The following is a 10,626-nucleotide window of genomic DNA, read 5'->3' as shown; positions in this document are numbered from 1 at the left end:
TCAGATTCCTTATAATATCAAGTACCATGTAATTGTTACATAAGTAGTTGTTACATTGTATTATTTAGGGAATGATGACAAGGAAAAAAAGTTCGTAGTGTTCAGTACAGAGGCAAGCATTCTTTTTTTCCTCAAATGTTTCTCATCCGTGGTTAGTTGAATTTGGATGATGAATCCGCAAATCTGGAGGGCCGAACATGCTTAACTTCCCTAAGTTTAAACATTGCTAAAGCGAGAATAATTATAAACTTAGCTAGGAAGGGTGTTGCGGAAAGCAATGAATATTATACTTGCAAAGTGCTTGGGACGTTATTGTGGTTATTATTTCCTGAAAACAAACAAAAAACACTTATTGGTTGGTGTGAAAGAGGGCATCTGTCAAAGTTGTTGTTCTTTGGAGCCAGAAAAGTCTTTCTTCTATGATGACTCACCTCTCCTCACCTCTCCTCCAACCTCGCGGCTTCTTTGGGGTTCCCTCCCGGAGGACACCAGTCAAGATTAGCCTGGGCCACAGTGCACCGGTCCTGTTCTGGGTGATGTTCCAAGCTCACTTTTATTATTTTTTTATTTTTATTATTTATTTATTATTACTTTTTTAGACAGGGTGTCACTCTGTCGCCCAGGGCTGGAGTGCAGTGGTGCCATCACCGCTCGCTGCAGCCTCGATCCCCTGGGGTCAAGCCTCCTCCCATCTCAACCTTGCAGGTAGCTGAGGCTACAGGTGCGCACCACCAAGACCGGCTAATTTTTATATTTCTTTGTACAGAGGAGGTTTGTTACCTATATGTTACTCAGGTTTGTCTCGATCTCCTAGACTCAAGCGATCCGCCCGCCTCTGCCTCCCAAAGTGCTGGGATTACAGGCATGAGCCACCGCACCCCGCCCCAAGCTGGGTCTTGAAATAGACTGGAACGGGAAACGGAAAACAGCAAGGTTTTCCTCCGACCAGCGGGAGTCGCTCCGACGAGCAAGAGTCCCGCCCTGCATCAGTTTGCGGAGCCGCCTTAGTAGAAAGAGAGAAGGGGAGTCGAGGAGGCACGGGACTGGAGGGACCGAAGTTCCCCGATGGCGGCCCGGGGGTGCGCGGTCTCGCGGCTGCTCCAGCTTCTGCTGCTGCCGCTGCCGCTGCTGGCTGAGGGCGGGGCGCCCGCGCCGTGGCACGGGGAGGGCACCAGCCCACAGCTGCGGGACATCTTCCTGGGCCGCTGCGCCGAGTACCGCGCACTGCTGAGCTTGGAGCAGCGGTGAGGCCGCGGGCCGGGTGGGAAGGGAAGCGGGGGGCGGGGGAGGCGTGGTGGGAAGAGGCAACAGTGGAGAGGGCCTGGGGAGGGGAATACTGGAGCTAAAGGTCGGGGTGAGGGGACAATGAGAGAGGCCTTGAGGGGAGAGGTGAGTGTAGAGATAGCGATGGTCCTGAAGGATGCAGGCAAGTGAGGAGGGGACTGTGAAGTGTGTCTGCAGGTGAGGGGTGCGCTGTGCGGGGTCTAGAGATGAGGAGTGTGTGTGTGTGTGTGTGTGTGTGCGCACGCGCGCGCGCGCTCTAGAGGTGAGGGGGCTGTGTGTGTTCTAGTGGTGAGGGTTGCGTGTGTGTGTGTTCTAGTGGTGAGGGCTGTGTGTGTGTGTGTTCTAGAGGTGAGGGGTGTGTGTGTGTTCTAGAGGTGAGGGGTGTGTGTGTGTTCTAGTGGTGAGGGCTGTGTGTGTGTGTGCTCTAGAGGTGAGGGTTTGTGTGTGTGTGCTCTAGAGGTGACGGGTGTGTGCGCGCGCATGTGTTCTGGAAGTGAGGGGTGTGTGTGTTCTAGAGGTGAGGGATGTGTGTGTGTTCTAGAAGTGAGGGGTGTGTGTGTGTGCTTTAGAGGTGAGGGGTGTGTATGTGCACTCTAGAGGTGAGGGGTGCGTGCATGTGTTCTAGAGGTGAAGTGTGTGTGTGTGTTCTAGAAGTGAGGGGTGTGTGTATGTGCTCTACAAGTGAGGGGTGTGTGTGTGCACTCTAGAGGTGAGGGGTGTGTGTGTGTTCTAGAGGTGAGGGGTGCGTGCATGTGTTCTAGAGGTGAAGTGTGTGTGTGTGTTCTAGAAGTGAGGGGTATGTGTGTGCTCTAGAGGTGAAGGGTGTGTCTGTGTTCTAGAAGTAAGGAGTGTGTGTGTGTGCTTTAGAGGTGAGGTGTGTGTGTGTTCTAGAGGTGAGAGGTGTGTGTGTGTGTTCTAGAGGTGAAGGGTGTGTGCATGTGTTCTAGAGGTGAGGTGTGTGTGTTCTGGAGGTGAGGGGTGTGTGTATGTGTTCTAGAGATGAAGTGTGCATGTGTGTGTTCTAGAGGTGAGGGGAGTGTGTGTGCACGTGTGTTCTAGAGGTGAGGGGTGTGTGTGTGCACGCTAGAGGTGAGGGGTGTGAGTGTGTTCTAGGGGTAAGGGTTGTGTGTGTGTTCTAGAGGTGAGGGGTGTGTGTGTGTTCTAGAGGTGAGGGGTGCTTGCATGTGTTCTAGAGGTGAGAGGTGTGTGTGTGTGTGTTCTAGAGGCGAAGTGTGTGTGTGTGTTCTAGAGGTGAGGGGTGTGTGTGTGCACTTGCACTCTAGAGATGAGGGGTGTGTGTGTGTGTGTGCTAGAGGTGAGGAGTGCGTGCATGTGTTCTAGAGGTGAGAGGTGTGTGTGTGTGTTCTGGAGGTGAGGGGTGTGTGTGTGCACTTGCACTCTAGAGATGAGGGGGGTGTGTGTGTGTTCTAGAGGTGAGGGGTGTGGGGTGTGTGCATGTGTGTGTTCTGGAGGTGAGGGGTATGTGTGTGTTCTAGAGGTGAGGTGTGCGTGTGTGTGCACTCTAGAGGTGAGGGGTATGTGTGTGTTCTTGGAGTGAGGAGTGTGTGTGTGTATTCTAGAGGTGAGGGGTGTGTGTGTGCACGTGTGCTCTAGAGGTGAGGGGTGTGTGTTTTAGAGGTGAGGGGTGTGTGCATGCGTTCTAGAGGTGAGGGGTGTGTGTGTGCACTCTACATGTGAGGGGTGTGTGTATGTTCTAGGGGTGAGGGGTGTATGTGTGTGTTCTAGAGGTGAGGGGTATGTGTGTGTTCTAGAGGTGAGGGGTGTGTGCGTGTGTTCTAGAGGTGAGGGGTGTGTGTGTGTGTTCTAGAGGTGAGGGGTGTGTGTGTTCTAGAGGTGAGGGGGAGGTGTGTGTGTGTTCTAGAGATGAAGGGTGTGTGTGTGTGTTCTAGAGGTGAGGGGTGTGTGTTCTAGAGGTGAGGTGTGTGTGTGTGTTCTAGAGGTGAGGGGTATGTGTGCGTGTGTTCTAGAGGTGAGGGATGTGTGTGTGTATTCTAGAGGTGAGGGGTGTGTGCGTGTGTTCTAGCAGTGAGGGGTATGTATGTGTATTAGTCTGTTTTCACACTGCTATGAAGAAATACCACAGACTGGGTAATTTATACAGGAAAGAGGTTTAATTGACTCACAGTTCCTTATTGCTGGGGAGGCCTCAGGAAACTTACAACCATGGCGAAAGTGAAGGCAAAGGAGAAGCAGGCGCCTTCTTCACAGAGAGGACGGAGCGCGTGCAAGTAGGGGCAAATGCCAGACACTTATAAAACCATCATATCTTGTGAGACTCACTCACTATCAAGAGAACAGCATGGGGGAAACCACAATCATGATTCAATTACCTCCCATCTGGTCTCTCCCTGGACACCTAGGGATTATCGAGATTACAATTCAAGATGAGATTTGGTTGGGGACACAAAGTCTAACCATATCTGTGTGTGTGTGTGTGTGTGTGTGTGTGTGTGTTCTAGAGGTGAGGGGTATGTGTGTATTCTAGAGGTAAGGAGACTGTGTGTGTTCTAGAGGTGAGAGAGGTGTGTGTGCGTGTTCTAGAGGTGAGGGGGTGTGTGTGTGTGTTCTAGAGGTGAGAGGTGTATTAGAGGTGAGATGTGTATTTGTTCTAGAGGTGAGGGGTGTGTGTGTGTGTTCTAGAGGTGAGGGTGTGTGTGTTCTAGAGGTGAGATATGTGTGTGTTTGTGCTAGAGGTGAGGGGGGTATGTGTAGTCTAGAGGTGAGCGATGTGTGTATGCGTGTGTGTGTGTATGTGGTCTAGAGGTGAGGGATGGGTGTGTGTGTGGTCTGGAGGTAACCGGTGTGTGTGTGTGTGTGTGTGGTCTAGAGGTGCGGGATGTATGTGTGGTCTAGAGGTGTGGGGTGTATGTGTGTGTGAGTGTGAAGGAGGGTGGAGAGGTATCCCTCTAGAAGTGAGGGTGGGGTAGAGGTGAACTGGGTAACAGCCCATTGCCACCCAGCAGATGTTCAGTCTGAGCCCTCAGAACCCAGAATGTGGTCTCAGGTTGGAATTCCTTGAGTCCAGTCCTTCCGGAATTCAAATTTCAGAACCCCTAAATCTGGAGGATTTCTGAAGTTTAGGTCTTTCTTGCCAGCGCTGCATTTCTTACTGATTTTTGTTCCTTCTGTGGGTCCCCCTTTTCTTGTGTTTGCGATGTCTTTCTTGTGCTGATCGTTTTTACTGTTGCACATTTCAGGCAAATAAAAACCAGCAGAGAATAATATAAGAACCACCTGTGTTACACACCACCCAGTATGAGAAACAGAAAGTCACAAATGCCGTGGGAAATATTTTTTGAAAACTAGGATGGACCTCAAGAGGGGCTGGCACTGGAGGGTGCACCTGCTTTGCCAGGGGTGGAAGCCTCTTGCAGCGTTGGACCTCCCTCCTAACATCACACATCCTGCTCGCTGGCCAGGCCTGGCCTCACCTGGTCTCCGAGGTCCACAGTGGACCTGAACAACGAGACTGCCCCCACTGTTAGTTCTAAATGAAGAGGCACCTGCTGTATAGTTGACTGAAATTGTCACCTCCTGCTAGGTGCCATTTCTACTTGTCTTTGTGAGCCTGGGGGCAAGGCTGTATTCCTTAGCGCTGAGAAATCTGTGCAGTGCCTTCTGAGAGGCAATTCCAGTGTCAGATTTCTGAATCTGTCACCTGAGTCGTGATAATTTGTTGTCTTTTTTGTAAGCCTACTTCCGCAGAGTCACTATATGACAAAATCTCTTGTAGAGCTCTTAGAGAAATGGAAATACTTCACATTACATCGTGATGTGCATGTGTGTGTTCTTCCCAACTTGTACTTTTGCACAGGAACAAGAACTGCACAGCCATCTGGGAAGCCTTTAAAGTGGCACTGGACAAGGATCCCTGCTCCGTGCTTCCCTCGGACTATGACCTTTTTATTAACTTGTCCAGGCACTCTATTCCCAGAGATAAGGTAATGCTACAACCGTCTTGGGTAAAACTTTGTTCTCTGTCTCTACAGAAGTGGATGGTGCATGGGCCAGGTGTGAGATTAGCTGTCCCCTGCATCCTGCAATGTCACAGAAACATCAGGCAGCACACATAATGTGTGTGCTGAGCTCTCTGTGGGAAGCTAGCTTTGTTTCTGTATTAGTCCGTTGTCACATTGCTATAAAGAAATGCCTGAGACTGGGTAATTTATAAAGAAAAGAGGTTTAATTGGTTTCACAGTTCCACAGGCTGTACAGGAAGAATGGCAGCATCTACTTCTGGGAGGCCTCTGGGAGCTTTTACTCCAGCGGAAGGCAAAGTGGGAGCAGGTGTCTTACATGGCACGAGCAGGACCAAGGGCAGAGGGAGGTGCCACAGGCTTGTAAATAACTGGATCTTCTGAGAACTCCACCAGGAGAACAGCACCAATGGGGGAAATCCGCCCCCATAATCCAATCATGTTGCACCAGGCCCCACCTCTAACATAGGGGATTACAATTTGACAAGAGACATAAATCCAAACCATATCAGTTTCCAACAGTGATTCTAGATCTCCAGCTGGTTGTGGGCAGAAGGAAATTTCCTAAGTTTGTAAGTCAGTGTGAGAATCAGCACAGGGACATAAGGACATGGCCGTACCTGTCACACTGGGCCTCCACATCTGGTCAATTCTAAATAACCTTCATCCTAACTGGCCCAATGGCCTGAACCTTGAGTAATTCAGAAAACTCTCAATCTCAGTATCCTTCTGGGAGACCAGTCTCTCCATTTAATGGGTCTTAAGATTATGTTTATTCAGTACCAGTTGATTTAAGAAAACCACATATCTATTCTGTCTACACTCTAAGGTCTAATAAAGTGAAAATAAATGAGAAAATTTCCATAAAACCCTTGCTTAAAAAAATACCTCAAGTTTAAAGAATGCTAGACACCATTTTTGTTTCTGTGGCATAGACATTCTTAATCTGATTTTTTCCACTGTGTGTTATTTGTAAAGGCAAGTAAATGGAACTGTGAGGTTCAAAGATAGAATAGACTGAAAACATGATTTTGAGTATATGCTGTTTTTTGAACCTTGTTGTCTTCCTGTCACTAAAAGCGCGGAAGCCAACTTTTTTACCTTCTCTTTCAGAGATTCGGTGCTAGTTGATGAACTCAGTAAATACTTCCTGGGCTATTTGTTTGCCCAGTCATTGGTGCTAAGGGTTAAGGCTGTAACAGTGAAAAACAGCCCCCACCCTTGGGGACCTTCTAGTCTAAATATAAACTGATTGGACTACTGAGGGTCAGATGAAATAGTGACTGGGGGATTTGGGTTATTGTTATATGAAAACACTATAGTGGAAACTATGAAGTATAATATGAAAGCAATGTGTTTTTGAGGCACTTGACACTTTAGGAAGTGCTTTCTGTGACTGCATATTATCCTGGCCACAGCTGTGGAAGAAGAGAAAGGGCTCATGCTCTGCATTTTCCAGAAGTAGAAACAGAAACAGGGAGATTGCATGCCTTGGTCAAGATTACATATCTAATACATGACAGAGCCAGGATTCCAGCCCAGGTCCCTTGATCATTTTTAATGTATGGAATCTTCCCACATGCATGTATATTTAGTACTAGTGAGAAAATATTCCATTAACATTTGGACGATACCCTGGGAATAAAGGGAGGAGAGATGCTAGCAGTCTTCGAATGAATAAATAAAGACAACGAATAAGAACGTTCAGTTGTGCAGCAGGTCAGAGTTGAATAAGAACTGGATTGCCCAACCTGCCTTGATGATGCTGTGCCTGAAGAGCCTGATTTTGTGTTGTATTTTGATGTTTTGTTTGTCTTTCCTTAGTCCCTGTTCTGGGAAAATAGCCACCTCCTTGTTAACAGCTTTGCAGGAAACACCCGTCGTTTTATGCCCCTGAGTGATGTTCTGTATGGCAGGGTTGCAGATTTCTTGAGCTGGTGTCGACAGAAAAATGCCTCTGGTAAGACTCCTGCACAAATCACAGGAGACTTAAGAGCTCCTATTTACTATGCATTACCATTTGTGCTAAATGCTTTCATATGCATTTATTTCACTTGATCCTCTCCGAGTCCTCTGAAATAAGTGACAAGAATAGTTAATAATAACAATACTGGAGAATACTTATCTTTTGCGGGTGCCAGTCTAAGCACTTTGTGTGTGTGTGTGTGTGTGTGTGTGTGTGTGTGTGTATAATTTAATGCCCACAACAGCCTCATGGGATCCTATCATAATCCCCATTTTGATAAATGATGAAACTGAGGCACAGCAAGATTAAGAAAACTGCTCGGGGGGCATAGCTAGTAAGCAGCAGACAGTCTGACTCCACAGCCCATTTTCTCAACCTTGCACAACTCTGCCTAACTATCCTCACTTGTCCAGAGGGGGAAGCTGAGGCTTAGAGAGGTTAAATGACTGGAAGTGGTAAGGCTGGGTCTCAGCCCTCTCCTGATGGATTCTGAAGCCTGTGCTCTTTAACACCACTCTAGGCCGCCGGCAGATATTTCGAGATCCAAGTCACAAGGAAAGTTAGAGTCACAAGAGCTGGCTTGAATGCTCTGCAAACTCTCCTCATTCATCCAACTGTGGTGCTAGGAGCTGGAGACACTGCAGTCCCTATCTTTGGGGAGCTTATAGTCTCATGGGGGGCATTAGCTCAAGTGATATAATGCAGGAAATAGGGTGTTCTGAAGAGTAGCAGAGTGAGACACCAGCCTCACCAGGGCATCAGGGAAGCTTCAGGAGGGAGGCTAGCAAGGAAAGGAGGTGAGGGAGTGTTCCCATCATGAAGACTGGAGAACCTTCCTGGGTATCAGAGTCACTTCAAAAATTAACCTAATATCAGGCCGGGCATGGTGGCTCACGCCTGTAATCCCAGCACTTTGGGAGGCCGAGGTGAGTGGATCATTTGAGGTCACAAGTTCGAGATCAGCCTGGCCAACATGAAGAAACCCTATCTCTACTAAAAATACAAAAAAAATTAGCCAAGTGTGGTGGTGCATGCCTGTAATCACAGCTACTCGGGAGGCTGAGGCAGGAGAAACCCTCGAACCCTGGAGATGGAGGTTGCACTGAGGTGAGATCACACCACTGCACTCTAACCTGGACGGCAGAGTGAGACTCGGCACAAAAACAAAAAAAAGAGTTAACCTAATATCAGTTCTGTTTATTTCTCCTCCATTCATTTGTCCATCAAACTAAAATTTATAGTGTCTACTATGTGCTTGACCCTCATCTTCTAGACAGTAGGAATACAGCAGAGAATGAAAGAGGAAATTAATACCCCATGCTTACATTATAGGAAGGCAGAAAAGACAATAAACAGGCAAGTGAAATATATAGTCTGTCTTAAGATTATAAGGACTATGGAGAAAAACAAAACAGGTAATAAGGACAAAAAAGGTTGAGAGTGGAGGGCTGGGGAGAGGAAAGTGTTGCATTTTTACCTAGATGCCTAAGGAAAACCTCACTGAGAGGCTGATATTTGAACAAGGAGATGAGAAAGAACATTTTCTGACGGGAGAACAGCAATTGCAGAGACCCTGAGGTGGGAGCGTGTGTGACATATTTAACAGCAAAGAGGACAGTAGGCAAAGAGGAAAGTGCAAGCTATGAGGCTGGAGGAATAAAGGAGGGCCCGGTGGCACAGGATGTTGTGAGGCCTCTGCTTTTCACTGTGAGTGAGATGGGCAGCATTGCAGGTTCCAGGTCAAATGGACACAGCCAATCTTTCAATGGAGAACTTCCAGGAAGTTTTTGTTTGATGATGCTGCAGAGGGTGGGGAGAAGGAGGGGAGGAATGTGATGAAAAACACATAAAGAAAGGAAGAGCATTCCAGAAAACCACCAGTTATTTCTTCCTCACTTCGCTGCCCTTTTCTATCTATGCCCTCCTATCAGGGCTCTTTGTGTCAGAAAGAACCGAAGTCCAGCGGTTCAGGTCAGCTAAATAACTGTATGTGTATGTCATGGAATCCTGTGGGGCCAGTAGCAATGGTGATGAGGTTTTTTATTTATTGACCCAGAAAGAGGCATATTTTTAAGCGAAAAATAAACTTACATAACCCTATGATAGGTATGAGGTTATTCAAATAGAAACACATATACACAATACATCTATGAAAATATACACACAGAAAAAAGCCAAGAAAATAGCAAACCCAAACCATTGACAGCAGCTCTTTTTTATTTTATTTATTTTTATTTTAAAATCATTGTTATTTTTTGAGACAGGGTCCCACTCTGCCACCCAGGCTGGAATGCAGTGGTGTGATCCTAGCTTATTGCAGCCTTGAACTCCTGTGCTCAAGGGATCCTCTTGCCTCAGCCTCTTAAGTAGCTGGACTACAGGCACACACCACCACACTAGGTTGTTTTGAAAATTATTTTTGTAGACATATGGTCTTGCCATGTTGCCCAGGCTGGTCTTGAACTCCTGACTTCAAATAATCCTCGTGCCTCAGCCTCCCAAAGCGCTGGGATTACAGGCATGAGCCACTGTACCTGGCCTTGGTTCTTTTTTCAAATTTTTATTTTTATTTTATTTTTGATTGACACATGAAAATTGTATATATTTATGGCATACAATGTGATGTTTTGATACATATATACATTGTGTAATAATCAAATCAGGGTAATTAGCATATCCATCATCTTAAACATTTACCATTTCTTTGTAGTGAGACCTTCAAAATCCTCTCTACTAGTTATTTTGAAATATGCATACACTATTGTTAGCTATAGCCACTCTATTGTGCATTACAGCCCCAGTGCTTATTCCTTCTATGTAACTGTAACATTGTTGACCAGCCTCTTCCCATCTCCCTTATCCATTCCCCTCCCCAACCTCTGGTAGCCGCTATTCTACCCCCAACTTCTATGAGATCTGCTTTTCAAGATTCCACTTTCAAGGGAGATCATGCAATATTTGTTTTCCTGTACCTGGTTTATTTCACTTGACATAATGTCCTCCAGGTTCATCCATGTTGTTACAAATGACTCAATAGTATTCCGTTATGTATATATGCCGTATTTTCTTTTTTTTTAATGGAGTCTCTGTCGGTCGCCCAGGCCAGAGTGCAGTGGCACGATCTCAGCTCACTGCAGCCTCCGCCCCCCAGGTTCAAGCGATTCTCTTGCCTCAGCCTCCTGAGTAGCTGGGACTACAAGTGCATGCCACCACACCCAGCTACTTTTTGTATTTTTAGTAGAGATGGGGTTTCACACGTTGGCCAGTCTGGTCTTGAACTCCTGACCTCAGGTAATCCACCCACCTCGGCTTCCTAAAATGCTGAGATTACAGGCATGAGCCACTGTGCTCGGTCTATTTTCTTATCTATTAATCAGT

At 47.0% G+C, this 10,626-nt stretch overlaps 1 protein-coding gene across 1 annotated transcript in view; it reads left to right on the top strand.

The window, feature by feature from the left end:
- The first annotated feature begins 956 nt into the window (after positions 1 to 956).
- BST1 (bone marrow stromal cell antigen 1) overlaps positions 957 to 10,626 on the top strand; it is a 32,263-nt gene continuing 22,593 nt past the window's right edge. Inside the window, exons 1-3 of the mRNA XM_008017848.3 lie at positions 957 to 1,244; positions 5,120 to 5,246; positions 7,107 to 7,242. Coding sequence (XP_008016039.1) covers positions 1,066 to 1,244; positions 5,120 to 5,246; positions 7,107 to 7,242 — 442 coding nt within the window. The 5' untranslated portion in view covers positions 957 to 1,065. The remainder of the gene's footprint in view (positions 1,245 to 5,119; positions 5,247 to 7,106; positions 7,243 to 10,626) is intronic.

This window comes from Chlorocebus sabaeus, chromosome 27 (genome assembly GCF_047675955.1).
Source record: "Chlorocebus sabaeus isolate Y175 chromosome 27, mChlSab1.0.hap1, whole genome shotgun sequence".
Taxonomy (NCBI): domain Eukaryota; kingdom Metazoa; phylum Chordata; class Mammalia; order Primates; family Cercopithecidae; genus Chlorocebus; species Chlorocebus sabaeus.
The sequence above is the reverse complement of the archived record's forward strand: the minus strand, read 5'-3'. Positions and strand labels throughout refer to the sequence as shown.